A 17,561-nucleotide genomic window follows, 5' to 3' on the forward strand; every position below is an offset into this window, starting at 1 on the left:
GTTTGAAAACGGGTGTAGTATAGCCGTGACTGCGCCCGCATTCGACTTTGTCGTCGCGCTTTTCAATCCTCGATTATTCAGGAAATAAATCACCCATTGGTATATTGACAAAATGAGTTTCTGGTCAATCGCTCGTAACGTATTTCATCGCGCGATTGACATCATATTATAGAGCGCTTAATGAAGTAATAGTAGATTGCAAGTGAAATGATTTTTAAAGCCGACATCTAGTCGTATATTTTCCAGTGAGGATACGAATAAATTTGTTTTCCGACGGAGTCGCCGACCGTTCGTGGATAATCGCAATGGGAGAAGAGCGGGGAGGGGGACGAATCGATAAAGATACAACAGAATCAAAAAGGCATATGTACAAGCGGGACAAAGGATGTCGCAGGGACAAAAAATTCTTCGTATTTCTGATGGAGAGTTTTACATTGGAGAGTATAATAAACGCTGTAATACAAGTTTGCTTATTTTTAGTGGAAGGAAGAAAGAGTTTTGCGGGAGAAGGAGTTTTCTCTCTTGCGCTTTTAGAATCCTTATTGATACATACATGAGTATTTTCACCCGAGCCCCGCAGCAGCAGCAGAAGAGCTTCTTATATATCCCGGCAAGAGACCGGAGAAAGAGCCGGATATATCCGTGCGGAGGGAAAAAGAAAGAAGGCGCGTCTAAGAGAAAAGGAGAGAACGAAAGAAATAGCGCGGACGGTTGAGAGCATGGGGGGGGGGGGGGGTATAGAGAAAGTGGCGCGTGACGCGAATGCATTCAGCACATACCTACTCGCGTTAGGGAAGTTTTGTCTTTCTTTATCGTTTTCTTCTCCCTTCGCTTCTCTTTTCTTACCCTTCCGTGCCCTGCCCTCGCAGACCCTCTCTTCATCGCGCTCAAGGCAAGCAAGCTTCGGGGTTGGGGTCACACAAGCCCGAAAGCTTCTCCGTATAGTATACCTAATAGAACTCGTGAAAATTATGGCTCAAACGTACTTATCTCTGTACACACTCGGAATGTTACCGATAATTAACTCTCTTTTACGAACCTGCCATTTCACGGCGCGATATTATTCTTTTCACTCGACGTTACAATGCGATCCATCTCGCATGATTCAAAATGATTATTTTTGTTAAATTTTCTCCGAGTTACTCTTTTGATATTAGTCACTAAATTTCTTTTTGGACGCACGCTCTATGGGGTTGGTTTGTAATCGCGTCCGATGCGGAGAAAAATATCATCGAAGAAGGAGAACAACCGTCGAAGCTGAACCACACGAATGCCCCCGTTAAGAGTTCATATAGTCGCAAGAAAAGTAGAAAGAGAAGAATAAGAAGAAGAAGAAGAAGAAGAAGAAGAAGAAGAAGACGACTTTCCAGAAGAATGAGAAATGATAACGCGCGCGGGGCTGGAATAGCCGTGCAGTCGCTTTGAGATGTCGCGCGCATGGTTCGTTTGATGAAAATTTTCTGGTATAGTTAGAGCGATATCGGTGCTGGATCGAATGATACTTCTATATTTGAACGATGTCTTTAGCGTTATATATATAGCCTCTGACGTTTTATTTCTGCAATGAGTCGAGCTTGCCTTTCCAGACGTCCGGATAACATTTTTTTCTAAAGCTCTGTAAGTCGATCTACGGTCGTGGTTGCAGTCAACAAGGTTGACTGCGTGTGGTACACGTAGGCCAACAACTCCTCTCGCCCGTATATCCTATTCCTTGCTGTGTAGCTCGAACCCTCGTCGACTATACGATTTTGTCGCAGGGGGAGTCTCGAATCTTCAGCACGAAATATGGGTCTATCGCTTGACTCGTAGCCTGAGGGTTATCAGGAGTCGACCCACCCATTACGTTGTTCTATACTCCTGCGCAAAATCGGCCAACTGCTGGGCGTGATGATTGTTCGAGACGTCCAATGCGGAACACACGCCGAGTTTATTTTCCGAGCTATGCGAGATTGCCCTCATGTTGCTTACGATAAGAGGGAACCACCGATATAGAGCCTTACGAGGGATGAGAAGAAGGGAAAAGCAAGAAACTGCGGACAACCGACCCCTTGTAATAATAAATAAATTTCTACTGGTTTAGTGTCCTCCGCCGCGACACTTTGGCCTAACTCGGATAGTTGCTTATCTCTCCAAATGGATTTGAACTTCGGGGACGTGCTATTTGAGTAAATGGTGCAAGAGCAGGTTATTCACGTTTATTTAAAATAAATCCTAAAGGAATCCAAACGGGACATCCGTGTGACCCCTTTTGCATCGACATTCGGCACAAGAGTTTTCTCCTCTACCTCAATCATTCTCTTACTCGAGGGGAGGAAATCTCTTGATCGCTTGAGTTTATTCGCGATCAAAACGTTATTCTCCGGGGTCTGCTTCTTCAGTTTCGTCGCATTGATTTTCGTTTGCATTAATTTTTTATACGGACCCGAGATTATAGTTCTCTTGGAACTAGTTCGACGTAGTCGTTTTTTTTTTTAATACGGGATTGCATGATATAAACAATCACTTCTACTGAGAATTTTTCCATTGAAAAATTAATTTTTTTCAACTCGGATGGCTCCAGGCAACGACGAAGCGCATTGCTTTGAAATGCATCAAAATTGGAATCTGTTGTGTACAATTCAAGCAGTTGTTTGGTGATATGTTACAGCAATAGAGAAAAACTTGTATCAAGTCTCCGTTGAGCCGAAGATTCAATTTTTAAGAGAACCTTTTTTTTTTACGGATCATTAGCTACATGACAAGAATAACGCGTTTCTGCTTGCTTACTCGTCAAATATCGTCAAGTGTAACGCCAGCCAAGACAAAAGATGTGTGACCAATCTTCTCTTCAGTTACTGACTCATCCCCCACTCTCGCAACTGATAAAAAACCTTGAGCTACAGAAAATAGCCCTTTGGGGGTCTGGTACGAGAAATCTAGGAAGAAATCCGAAGAAAAACGTTCCTGTTGATGGGAAATGCACGTACTATTTCTTAGAACGGTAACAATGAATGGTGGGTCGTTCCTGGATATCATGTATCTTATCGCATCAGTCTTCTTTAATTTTTTCACCGCTGCATGATCAAGAGACGCGGTAGCGGCTCGACGCCGAATATTAAAAGGAAAAACTGCAGCGCAAAAGAAAAGCCAGCGCGAGCCCTACCGCTACGCGAGTATGCCGGTTTTTTTCATACCGAAAATAAGTAAATTTCGTACAGGTTTCACTAGTTTATAAAAAGAAAGTGAAATCACAATGAAAAATAATATGTCACACTGTGATGCCATTTTCAATTATGAATATGAACGTTTATGGAAACTGCATTCGAATTTCAAATTTTTTATGGGACATGGCTCTCGATTGCGCTCATGATACTTTGAAAGCTGCAGTCAAATCTTTTGTAAGCGGCGAATAAGGCGAGAGAGAAAAGTTGGAGAAGAGAGACGTGCTGATCGAACGGTTTTGCTCTAGAACATATATGACAAGATCGTTTGAAACTTAATGATAGATCTTAGCCCGTACGACGGTTAGGAAACTCTCGTTGAGAGTTTAGTTTCAAGTTTATCGCATTATATAGTCACTTTGGCTAATAATAATATAAATATATTTATAAAAAAAGATGCATAATTTAGGGAGGTCTTGAAACTCTCAAGTTCCCCCCGAATATGGAATACTTGGAGCTATCAACTCTCCTATAATTGCTATGAAAATATTATATATCAAACACCCACCAGAGCACGTATCAGATAACATATTGTTCAACAACTTATACTAATGTATACCGTGATCTCAAGGCTCTTTGCGAAACGATAAAAGCCTTGAAACAATTGAGGTTTCGCACTCGCTACTCATTAAATTGATCTTGAATTTCGAATAAGATATTTTTTTTCAACTATGACGGCACATAATAATCATTTCTTTTTTTATGTTTCCTTTAAAAATCACCCTCTGTAATAAATTTCTCAGTCAAAAAAGAGGTTGTATGCCGGTGAAAGAAAAACGAGATGGGGATCTCCTCCTTTTCGGTGTATACGTCAGCGGTGTACGTACAAATCGATTTGAGCCGGAGGCAAACACGTTGTTGAGAGAGAACGAACGAGGAAAAAAATGATTCATCCGGAGGATATCGATAGAAATCAGTACTGTAGACCGGACTGTGCCTAGTCATCAACCGTGTGACAAATGTCAGGTTCTCCTTTCTTCTTTCGGTTCATATCTTTTTTCGTCATTTCAAAAATTATTATTTGCCATTTTCTCGGATTATATTTCTGATTAAGCATGCTCCCATACGCTCAAAAGCGATCTACGCAAGATCGACCAGATAATTGCTCTTACGGTTTTCTAATATATCGTTAATATTGGATCGATGTAGGCAAAAAAGTTTCAAAATTTCTTCTCTCGTACTTGAATCCATGCTATCTGTATCGTTTTGTCGCAAATTCACCGAATAAAAGATTTATCGAAGCTAAAGTTGAAGGCGCCAGTTTTAACTCAATAAGATGCGCAGCAAAAAAATATAATGAATTTGCAATGTCCACGATATAATTGTCAGTCAGAGTCCATATGTCTCTGCTTTCTCAAATTTTTATCAAATAAAACACGACCAATTCTTTGGAGGTTCGTACATCGAACCTTATACTTATTAATACTTTTTAAACTGCGTGAATATGAAAGAACATTGGCTCAAAGATTTTTAACTGTGACGCAAAAACCGTATTTCCTCAAGTATACGAGTAAAAATATCGACGCATGGCTAGAAATGTCGTCGTGTGAGTATAAATCTTACACAGCAAATGACGATTATGAGTATACTGGCAAGTATCGTGTGACGTATACATACTTGCCAGTATACTAGATTCATGTACAAACAACTCGGCTATTATGGTGGAACGGATTGTTGTTGAAAATACAATATGAAAGTCACACCACATTATTTATTATGTTATTTTGCAGAAATTTTTCGATGTTGAGCTCCGCTTGGGGTGTATCACAAGTTTTTATCGGGTTTTATTAAATTTTGCGCAGGCATCTCGAGAAAATAGCTGGGCCGATGGTATGCAAAATAGTATGCGCTTGCAGGAGGCATTTATAAAATTTGGTCTATGCCGATAACGCGGGAGGCAGGAGTAATAACTTTCATAATATATTTCGAACCGATGTCGAATTTACGGATTTGAATACGTAGCGGGATAGGATTTTTTCTCACATCGTCATAGTAACGTTAAAATAATATTAAGCGTTTCAATGTAAGAAAATTTTTGGACTATTTTTTCATCGGATAGTTGCTCTTCTTCATTTCCTCTCCAACTCTCATATTATTCTCTGAAGCGTTATCGAGCAAGCAACATACCGCAAATTCAAATTACATTCGAGGTGAAATTGACGTGTATCAAGCATTCTTCCGTCCCGTATTACTTCCCTCATAACAGAGGTTACATATGACGACTAAATTTAAATTAGACATATTCGTAGACATTATTCTTCGCGAATTAATTTTAGTTATTAATCTCGTTAAAAATCTCTACTGTGAATTATAGTCGAAAATATAAATATATTACTTTGCACTATAGTATATTGACTTGAAAGAGCAAAAAAATGTCCATTCTACCACAATTTTTGATTGTCCTTATATAGGAACAAACAATTGCCGTTTTTTTCCATTATTAAGAGATTTGTTACTTTTAGAGAGAACTTCCTTTGAAACGATTTAAAATATTGATAGTTTCTATAGATTCGATTTTATTTCCAATAAGAATTTTCACGCTCTTACTTCGTGGAAAAAGTTGCTTTCAATGAAATCACCCTGATATTGATTAATGTAAAAAAAACCGTGGGCCCCAGCAAATGCCGTGTTATTTAATTCATTAAAAACATGGAATTTGCACCCCAGACGATAGTCGTTGCTCGACAATGAAGCCTCGTTAAACAATAGAACATTTCGTCATACTTTTGTCGATTAAGAGGTCACATAAATTCATGCGTTCATTAAATTTTCTAGTTACGCGAATGAATTATTATTTTATCAAAATATGTATACCGCTGCCATTTCCAGAGAAACGTCGTCGGCAATTCGTCTATACCTTTATCAATATTTTTTCATCGTCGATTTCGTACGCTTTCACAAAAATAAGCCCCGTATTTCTACATCTAGAACAATAATAGTTCGCAGATTTATAGGGGCCACGTTCATTGAATTTCGTTTCTATTCTTGGCGTTCATTTTTTGATAATTCAAATGAAATTAAAGAAATTTACGATACCATGATGACTTCCTCGACTCGACCAAAAAACAATACAGGACAGTTATTCTTTCGTGCGCACCTTCTCTCCATTCCTGTACGATCATGTTTCTTTATGAAAGTATAAAATCTGTAATAATACACAGTGTATATGCATGCAGTTTCTCGAGAGAAATTGCCAATGACTCACTACTTTTTATCCAAATACCTGGCGATAGAACACATAAAAGGGGGAAAATAGAGTGCACTGAGAGGAAAATAGAAACATACATATGTATAGGGAACGAGAGAGAGAAAAGGTTTTCCATTCCTTTTGAAAATGGCCAACGAATCGTGTCGGATCAAGTCAACAGACGAGAGTGAACCATGCGCGCTGGAATGCGAATTGAAAAGTTTCGAGTATTTGACTTCGTTAGGTGCTGGTTTCCCTTGTCCCCCTCTCTTATCGCCCTCTATTGCGACAAAAGAACGTTTGGTATTTCGCGGGTATTGAGAAAGCAGTTGCGAACCAGGGTTAAAATACGGACTGTTGTGGATCGGGGCGCGGGAAGAAGGGAAAAGGTGAGCATGACGTATGTTTACGAAACCTGCAAGCACGATTGCATGACCTGGTTTCAACGAGGGATGTAATAGAGGGATAGCATAATAGCACAAAAGAGAGAGAGAGAGAGAGAGCGCGCGAAAAAAACGTCTGGACGCCAGGATAGGAAAAGGGAGAGAGAGAGAGAGAGAGAAAAAAAGGATTTGTAAACAAAAATTGGGAATTTTATCGATGTGGCTTTTCTTCGTCGGTCCCTTTTGTTGCCAACGGCAAAAATATAATTCTATTCAATTATTCATATACTCAATGCGTTCGCAAAACTTCGTCAAAGTTGAATTTATGCTAGATGATAATTATTCCTCAATCTGTGCATAGCTATGATTTGTGAATGAAAATTTTAGATGAGTATTTCATTTCGATCGAGTAGAAACGTATGAATAGTTATGAATATTATACATAAGAAATGTTGGGACTTGTATCGAAATGATATTAAAACATTGCGGGAATGATTCTTTTTTGTCTAAACATAATTGTGCCAAATACAGTCGTAGGGAAAACAAATTATTCAAGTAGTACGGCACTGAGCGGCATCCAGTACAAGATGTATTGATGTCAAGGGGCTAAGGATAAACAAATTGAATTGACATCGACAGATGCTCCTCGCAATTCAATGAATCGAGTGCCATCACGACACGAACGTGGAAATGAGAGGGAGGGAGGGAGAGAGAGAGAGAGAGAAAAAGAGCGCCGTTGTTCGGAAATGAGATTGTCTCGGAGTCTGGAAGAATGTGGGAGGTAGAGCACGAGAAAATGGTACGTCTATGTGCGAGAAAGGGAGAAAGTTTGCAGTTATAGAATCGTTCTGCTCGGCCGCCAAGCTGTATTGAATAGATTTTTTTTTACTGATACTCTCATTAACCGATCTCGTCCGCATTTTCGAGATTATTGGTTATCGATATCTCTTGCTAGGAGTGGTTCTGTGCCCCGTAGTGAGACTAAGCACTTGAATCCGGGGGAAGGAGAGAGAGAAGCTGAAACCGAAAAAACACGAAACAGAAGTAGATGAAGAGAAAGGCGATATATAACGCGAGTCGGGGGTTCTCATCGTTGTCCCGGCAACGATAAGGGCATGCGCCTGCGATCGAAGAACCATTCTTCTTCGAGGGAATAACAATTATTCCCTTCAGCTCATTAATTATGTAAGCGGGACACTGAGTTCAATCAAATTTTCGAACAAGATCAGACCGTGCCATCATAATCATCGTACGAATCACCATAATCTTATATACCAAAAATTCTTGCATTTTCGTATTCCATATATAGACACATAATGGAAAAGAGAAAGTATGATGGAGGTAAATTTTAACCAAAATATGTCAACAATTTTGTTACAGCGATCACCACCGAAGAAAGTGTTTTATTGCACGAGTGAACGCTCGTCGCGATTGCCGCCTCCATCTTCCTGCTTTTTCCTGCATTTTTCCAAAATTCCTTCAAACGTATTCTTCGTCGTCTGTGAAAATGCTACGGTCCGTTCACGCATCAATGAATTGACTTTTTTTTACGAGGTACCAATTTTAGGTAGCCACAGCAGTATAACGTAGAAGAATTTTTCGGGCCGGTTTTGGGTGGAGCCAGTAGTAAGGGGTCACCACGGTTAATAACGAATTCGATTAAATCGAAGCTCCGTAGACTCGCGTCTGCGCGCCCATATACCTAGAATCATAAGTATATTACTTATTGTGCTTGTCATGGGAAAGGCTTGTGTTCGACGGATGAGAGCCGTATAGTTTATTCAATTTGTACTCCAAAATCATTACTGAAAGCCCTCCCATTATTTTTAGCAACTAGATATACGGCGATTGTCTAACTTTCTCGAAATGAGATAAAAAAGTTGTAATAAATTTTGAATGATTCGCGTGTGACGCAACGAAGGCAAATGTTGGCCGTATCGATTTGGCCTGGAGCTGTATAAACAGTCAGTTACCTACAGAGTATACGAGTCGGCGTATTTTCTGTATACGGGAGAGCAACCCTGGCCAACCATAGCGCCGGCAGAGTTCCGCCTCCCGGGTACAACATACCACCGGTACCAACGGTGCACACCCTATTAAATATGGCCAATATTTTTTAAATTTACTCCTCGCGTACATTCAAACTCTCGGTAGTATACCTTCACAAAACGAAAATCAATTAGAGCATTCTGTAGCAATTTCACCGACGCAACTTACGTGTCCGATCTTATTTTTATCAAGTCTCAACAGCGGAGAATTACGGAATCGTCACTGTTTTCAATATTATTGAAACCGACATTGAATCTGGAATATCAGGGCGGAGGTGTTCGAATGGATTTTTAATGGACCAATCCGGTAGAGGGCGATGAAAAATATTGTACACGAGAGGAGAGCGAGAGGGAGGAAGGGAGAGACGGAAAGTTACCGGGTACCATTTATACTTTTTCTCAGCGCTTTCGTGTATTGCATTGAGCTCGCAATGTGTATCATTTAATCCATCGCGCATCGTGAAGCGGCACTCCCGTGATTTCTCGGAAAGTGCTCCGGCGAGTATGCACCGATTGTATGAGCTGCAGATTTTTCACAAAGCTTTCACATTTGTATGCGATCTATCACTCACGACTGAAAGCAAAAAGTACCCAGTTGGGAATAGTAGCAATTCTGTCACCTTGGAATATCCGAAATCGAAATAAGAGGTATATGCGTATGCTTGTGCACTCAAACGTTTCTACAAACTTTCGATCCTCGTAAAAATTCAAATCACACGTTTATATGTGTAATAATGAGTAGTGACTCGTGTGGAAACAATCCGGGAAAAAGTACGAGACGATGACGAAACAATATATAGAACCAGTTTCTTCATACCGGAAAACATAAACACGAAAAAACCAAAAAACCTCTTGTTTGATTCGACTTGCCCCTGATATCTCTTCATTAAACGGAACAGAGAACAATGTAATTACTGGAGCGATGTCGCGAGATTGGACTGCAATCTCACTCCGAGGAAAGTTCTTAGGCATAAGGCATGGAGATGAGAAGCACAAACAGTCATAACACAGAGGCAGGCTATTCTCCACGAATTTCATCAGTGAAGAGATTTTTCTTTTTCCCGTCTCTTTTTTTATATCTCTTCTTTACTCCATACCTCATTCTCGTTTATTGCAATTTCGTTTCCTATTCTACGGTATTTCCCCTTATTGTTTCTTAGAAATGGCCATTGACCGTATTTTTTGTCTATATTTTATATTTTAATCTTCGAATCATTGTTACTTTTCTTCGTTCCTCGCCATTCAATCCTTACCTGCTGTGATGAAATTTTGGAAATGTCGTTGTTTTTGTTTGTACTCGGCATTTTTTTTTTGCAAGTATCTAACTCTCAATTTTATTCCGTTCATAAAATTCATCGAATAATTTCAATCAATCGTTTAATTGCGATGAATTATATAGGAAAAATCACGCTTTTCGGGGGAAGTAATTCATGAAAATACTGATACAAGCGTGTAGAGATGAACTGCATATGCAATAATATAAGAAGCGCCTAACCTCTGTGCGTACGACGTATTGATAAAACTTATGTTGTCCTCTATAAAAGGTCTGTCATCAAGCGCCATTAGAGAGCATTAGAGATATATTTCGATAATACGGGAAGAAGTACCAAGGGTTTACAGAAGAATGAGAAAGGGTTACGGGGTCTATGTGTATGTGTATGTGTGGAGAAAGCATTCGTGTTGTTGTTAAAACGTCGTCGAGAAGTTCCGTGAGACTGTTGATCTCAAGACGGTGGAAGTTTTGAGGCCGGAAAAGGCCGGGTGAGGTTCTGAGGAGGAGGAGGAGAGACACCGAGAGCAGAGAATTCGTAACCGGTCTAAGAGAAGGTCGAAAGAGACCTTGTGTTTCCGACAGAGATTTGCAGACCGCACGATTGTCCGAGCCTTTGCTTTCTAACATCTGCTTTCTCTCATCCTCCTTACCCATTTCTTTTATTCCTCTCGCTCGTGGGGTTGTAAATTCACCAACAGCTATAGATTCCTCCTGGTCTTGACTGCTTAACCAAGTTCCTCTTCCGTGCGAGTTTCCGCTCCATCTCGTTGGCAAGGATTTTCCAAGATCTTTCCTTCAACTCTGCATTAATTTTGATTCGAGTGCGGCGTTGCTGCATCGTGTCCCAAGCGACTTTTGCACTTCTCCGCTTGAGTTCGGATCGGAATCTATTCTACTCCCATCACCGCCATGTATATACATATACTTTGAACGTTTACGACAATTTCTTAATAGTCCTCCTTAGAGAAGCTGTTGAGAGTTTGGTTCATCATTCTCTGCATAGCCACAGACGCTCTTGAACCGGAGAAAACTCTCCCTCGAATCCCTTACCCTTTAGTGAGCAGTATCCTCTACATAGCGAGTGAGTTCTTTCATTCGCTGCATCGAAGGATTTAATGATTCATTGACTCTTGCCATTAATATTCGTTCATTACGTTAATATATGTTAGTTTAATAAAAAGAGAGAAAAGAGTGCATAGTTGGCAGTAACCAGTTGTTGCGGACTGCGATTATTCCATAATTAACTCCTTTCGAACTACAATTATTGATTATTCCCGCCTAGAGTTTAGATTCAATAAAAATGAAAATTGTTACGCGGCAGCTTGTCGAGAAGTACTAAATAATCATTTCTATCTGTTCGAGTACGCAGACTCCAGACTAGAACGGATCCGCCTCATTCCGAGTGATCCATGGTTCTTTCTTTTCCAACGATCCAGACACTTGATAACGCAAATTATTTTTCACTTGCGCGCGCGATTATTTTCGATGCCATTTTCGATCGTGCTCCGAGATGAATCTTGTGGTGAATATATAACTTATAAAGCCGCATATATTTATTAAGAGCCAACTTGGTCTTATTGTCCTTAGCGTGCGCCGGATACTGGATGTTGAATCAGAAAGTCAATCAATGCTCGATGGACGCGGAAATGCGAATTCAATCACGGTGACGAACTCGAATGTACATGCGTATATACATAGTGAAAATGCGTCTATCACTTTCTGGCTACCTATGCATAGTGATAGTTGTTCATCATGCAGCCGCTTCTCTTCTCTCCTTCTCTATGAGGCTCTTCTATCCCGGAGAGCTCCGTCGAAAAGCAATCTAAGCTAGACGATCGTCGCTCGTACCCACAGACCATCTATTTCTCTCCGCAGCTCGAATCTCTGTCCTCAACTGGTTCATGTGACACGGAAGCGAATCCCATGCAGCCGCCCTGACATCAATGCTCGCCGCCACCCCCATTGCGTATTACATTTCAGTCGCGATCCACGTACTACATCAGAGACCTGTTTCCATGGTGTATACACATCATTTCGTTGCAATGGTATCTCAATGCGCGGCTTTGGAGTAACCAGTGCTGCATGTAACGAGACCCGGCTTATTCCTTAAAACACTGGCTCCGGCGGCATATATCGAATTTCGAATCACTGTAGTTTGTAGTTGTTACCAGTTTTTCTAATCTAATATGCAATCGATCACACCAAATGAATTTTCTCTTTTTTTGCTCATTTTACTTTTGATCCCCAAATTACTATAATCGCGTATAACTTATCAGTTCGATCGGAACTCCGTTTGTCCAATGGTTTTAAATAAATTCCTAACTGTTTGTCACCGCTAAATGAAGAGCAAAATGGTCAAAGCTTATTGGAGATGGTCAAATATATTGGTAACACTCGAATGTTAATCACTCTTTGGCGTTTGTCCTTCATCTCTTTCCCGTTTATCAACGTACTAATTACGCATTCACCAAATAGACCGACTATAGCAAGGGGTGTGCGATTCGGAGTGTCAAATCACACTTCGCGAATGGTCCGAATCGTCACAAGTTCAATTACAACGAGCGTGGTGATCGGTGCTGCAAGTTTCTTAATTTCTTACTTCTTTAACCTCTCTTTTCCCACTTCTCTTTGTTATCTCGAGTATATCAATTTGATATGTGTCCTCGGTAAATTGTTAACGATAATGAGGTTACTCGTGATTTTCGGGTGCATCAGATTTTTCATAATCACAAAATATTATATATCTTGATTATTCATTCTGCAGCATGCTGCTACTGGGCCCGGTACCCTCTTCCGAGGGTCTTATTCGTTATCATTCCGACACTAACACTTAGAACGACGCTCTTCATATTTTTCATTTATATCTCACAACTATTATTTGTTATTCTATCGCTGCGAGAAACGTTTCACGTTCCACGTTTTTGTTGTTGTTGTTCTTATTTTAATTACTTTAATTAAAAACGTTGTTCAGCCAACTGTGGTAGAAGCTCACAAATTCGAGACGTTTATATACCCATTCGCTCTGTATTCACAGACTCGTGGAGTGACGCGACGCGTTCCTCTAGTACGTTATACGAGAGTGAATTCAAGATCGATGCAAACGTGAGAATGCGACGGCTGCATGGATTATATTATACGGCTCTTGATACGCCAGAATAAAGTCTCATTGGGATCTCGATTGTCGCCGCACCAGCCAGCCAGTTACATTCAACATGCATCTCGAAATAGCTCGTCTCAAAATTGTTGCAACGCAACTTGCCGTAAATTATCGTAATAAATCCCCCTATATGACGGTTTATGCATTCGGTTGTCTGCGACCGCATCGAATTTTGTTAACCGTTCTCCCGAATTGTTTCCAATCATTTTTTCGGGATAATCCTATATGTTTATTGAATCTCACACTCTATTAAAAACAAAGATACAGAGATTGATTGCGTGACGATACATGCTCGCTTATTCGCTTCGTTCGTCATATATAGATTTCATTATACAGACGTCATGTATACAGGATTCCGAAAGTAACCATTTATCATCATCAACCCTCTATGGGAAACTCCATTACCTTCCTAGTAGCAGCGTATTACATTACTATTTTTTATCTTTTTTTTTCCCATTGCACAACATTGAAAGAACGCCGATTCTTTACAATGATACGGAAGTTTTCATGAGAGCCAACTGTGCTTGATTGATAACTATTTTTTTTTTTTTTATATACGCCAACCGCGATTCGAATATGCTACATATATGATAGTGCGGAGGCAGACATCTAGCTTATTATCAAAAATGGTACTCCGTCAATGTGTTACAGTACCAAGTACAACGCACATACCTATGTTCCCACATATCTTTTGAGAGGCAAATTTCTTGGATAGGCAGAGGGACTACGTTCTTTCACTACCATTTTGGCGACATTTTCGAGATCCAAGTCAGCATTTGTACTACATTGATGAAAAGATGACTTATTTCCGTTCATCACCGCTACAGATCCGGAGTTACAATATGGCTCTAGGCGAAAAAAATACCCTTTCTCATATTCTAAAATATTTCTAAGCTTCCAACTGAATAAGCCACCGTGCGGCGACCGATTTCAAGAATCTTTTTTTTTCCGTGAAATATGCATGCTTGTCCATTGCCATGCAACTAAGCTAATTTGGACGAAATTCGCGACCTCGAATTTGTACATACTATAGACTGTGTGTATAAACTTATCCTCTTCTATTATTGCCTTTACTCTTCATCCGTACCTCTTGTACTAATTGTAGAAACTTTCCCTAATTAAAGCGACGGTTAAGATTGCGAGCGAGCAGATATATACCTACTACGGGACTGAGAGTAAATACTGTTACGCGTATATTGTACAAGAAGATTTACAAATGACGTGTTACCAGGATGAATCACGAAAACAATATAACCCCATGTTTCTCGACTCATCTAAATTCAAGTGAATCGATTGATTTTTATTTTTTATCCCAATTTTTTTCACTCACTAATTGTAAATTTAAATAGTATAACTCTGTAAACAGAAATATGGGGGTTGATCAATGTATAGTGGTGTGGATAACGTTTGAAAGACTCTGACGAGCCTGTGGCGGGTGCGTTAGAAATCTTTTGAGGATAAAATATCAACATTATTCGTATATAATGAAACTCTAGTTTCCATTTTTTTCATTGTCGGTTTCCGCGCGGGAGGGGCTCTCTAGACCGAAGGGGTAGAGACCGAGCTGCCGCCCACAATTTTTCTTCTAGCATGTATACCGAGGGTTATTCAACGTCGAGGTCATAGTTGCCGTTGGATATGGTGATGAGGCTTGAGAGAGAGAGAGAGACGGCGCAAAGAGAAAGCTTATAGAGTAATACGAAAGGGGAACGAGGAAGCTCGTGGAACAATGCTACATATATTTGTCAATTTTAACAAGTCTTGCGTCCGGCTTGTCGGCTCCCTCGGCTCCCCAGTTTCCCTACCTTTCTGGTCCTCAACGATGACGACCTAATTAGGGGTAGTCTTGACTCCAATATAAATGTCTCGGAGATGAATAGAGACTGAAAGTGGATAGAACTTGGACACGAGGATACGTTTTGTAACGTATACATAGCGCACGAATACGCGAAAAAAAACAGAATGAAATATGATGGTATATCACTATGAATTGTCGTGATTTCGAGTGTACGATTTTGTGAATTTTTTTTTTAGAAATTAAAAAAAAAACAACCGTTGCAAACTAACTGATCCGAAAGAATAAGGTTGAACCCTCAATGCGAATTAAAATAAATTCGTATTGCAGTCATGTTAGTCGTATTCCTAGAAAATTTCTTTCAAAAGATAGCGGCGCACAAGAGTTTTTGAAATAAGGAAAAAATTTAATAAGCGAGTGGTATCCAACTATAGAGGATGCGTTTTAATTCGCTCGAATGTTGGTATTTTATTTTTCATGATTTTTTTTTCACTACTCTTTACCTTTGTCTTTCTCTTTGGAATGATGCATTCCTGATTAACAAAAAAAATTTGTACTTTTGCAAATCACCATTTTTTTTCGATATAGAAACTCAAAAAAATTAGCGGAGCAATTTTGATCGTGGCTTTTGTTGTCATTTTCACTAATTCCGACTTTTGGTGTGCCCACAGCATTTTCGAATGGGTTTCGTGATATGTCGCAATCACGATTTCAGACGCCTTAAATTTTCGTTAAAAAAATATTTGAAATGCTATTCTCAATTTTTATCAATATCATCATTATTATTGATTCCAGGATCGAACAGGATTTTCTTCAAGTATGATGTCGTTCCCATAGCTAAACTTTGATTATCGCAATCGTTGCGCGGTAAAGTAAAAGATTGAAAGCTTCTGCGATACTTTTCGTAAATTGCTATGACTCTCATTAATAATTCGATGCGCTGCGTCTCAATTTTTTAGGACTATTTAATTAGAAGCGGTAACGACTTGATTTCCTTCACCAGAGTGATAACCTTTTCGTATGAATCGTCTCTTGAAATACGTTTCTGCATTCACAATCAGTTAAGCTTCCGAACTATTATAGAAGTAGCAGATTCTATTATCGAACAAAAATGTAGTAATTGTTTTTCTGTTTTACTGTTCGCAGTTGGTTGGTGGAGAGTTCGACATGGAACTGAATTTTGTGATTCAGGATGCTCAGAATATCAGGCATATGTTGGAACTACTAGATCATTGTCCTCCGAATCTCCAGGTGAGTTGCGCTAATCAATAAGGAGCTTTATGACGTTGGTTATAATCGAGGAGTAAAAACCGACGAGTAATTCCCTTGGACGGCTTGAAAAATCTTTTTGGATTTTTTTAATCGATTTTTTAAATCATACTTTATTATGTTGAGGATATTAGAGAATCTAATTATGAATAACTACTAACTCCATGATTAAAAATAGACGACGGGTTTCCGTATGATATAGTTAGTTCTATCGAATTGGTCCGATTATTTGTATATAGGTCACGATTATGATATATATATAAATTTTTCTAGTTTCGTATGTGCTGGGGTGGCATTTATTCATATCACGTAATCCGGGGATACGAAATAAAAAAATGATCCGAATATGTTTAGACACTCGATATTTCAAAAATTTAATTCGTTTATTTTCGTCGCAGCTCCGATGAATTCTCTCGTTGCCTTTCTATTGTATTTTATTTTGTTTTCTTCAATTTTGGAATCTTTTTCCAATTTTGTTTCCATCATTTCCTTTCAGTATTCTCTTCCGAATCCTCTCCCAGCGTGCGCAAAATTGATCCAAGTTATAGAGAGTTGTGGAGAGACGCGTCTCGTTCGATCGTCGTTGCAATATCTCAGTTGTTGCCTGCATAGCTCGCTAATATATAGATTCCAAGAACTCCACAGCTTCGACGAGTCCCTTTTTTCCTTGTATTTGGCTCCGCATATTTACTTTATATATACTGTCCTTCCCTTGATCAGATGTTGCTGATATGGTTGAGAATGAATTGGTATTTACGGCCCGATTATTCAAATTGAGTCATACCCATTATTGTTCAAGCATCAATGCTCGAGAAGTGGCGCTCAACTCGGAAATTTCGGTTCGTCAATTCTGTTCAAGAGAAATCCTAGACATCGCTAAAGTTCCAGGGAAAAAAAGGGAGTAACATATAGTACACTCGAAATTGAGTGCACCGTAGCCGCGTAGCCGGTCGCCGATTAAAGTAGAGAGCTGAGTTACGCGAGCGATGCTTCGACGGCACTTCGATTGTGCTATTTGGGCATGCCGGATATCGTAATCCAATTTTGTAGATGTCGTTTCAGAATCATCGGATGAATGCTTTCATCTTCGTTCCCAAGTGATGCGACAAAAAAAAGAAAAAAAAAACAAGCAACGCGAAGAAGCTAAAGTATATGTATTGTTGTTCTCTATATATTTTCTAGTACGAGATAATATTTCACGCGTTAACGGATCGACATATTAAGATGGTTCTCCGAAAGTATATACTTT

General features: G+C 39.5%; 1 protein-coding gene across 14 annotated transcripts in view; it reads left to right on the forward strand.

Moving 5' to 3' along the window:
- Positions 1-17,561, forward strand: part of rg (rugose) — a 182,872-nt gene that overhangs the window by 47,307 nt on the left and 118,004 nt on the right. For all 14 annotated transcript variants that reach the window (XM_043412602.1, XM_043412604.1, XM_043412608.1 and 11 more), the window contains one exon: positions 16,190-16,294. In XM_043412602.1, coding sequence (XP_043268537.1) covers positions 16,190-16,294 — 105 coding nt within the window. The remainder of the gene's footprint in view (positions 1-16,189; positions 16,295-17,561) is intronic.

This window comes from Venturia canescens, chromosome 2, assembly GCF_019457755.1.
Source record: "Venturia canescens isolate UGA chromosome 2, ASM1945775v1, whole genome shotgun sequence".
Classification (NCBI taxonomy): domain Eukaryota; kingdom Metazoa; phylum Arthropoda; class Insecta; order Hymenoptera; family Ichneumonidae; genus Venturia; species Venturia canescens.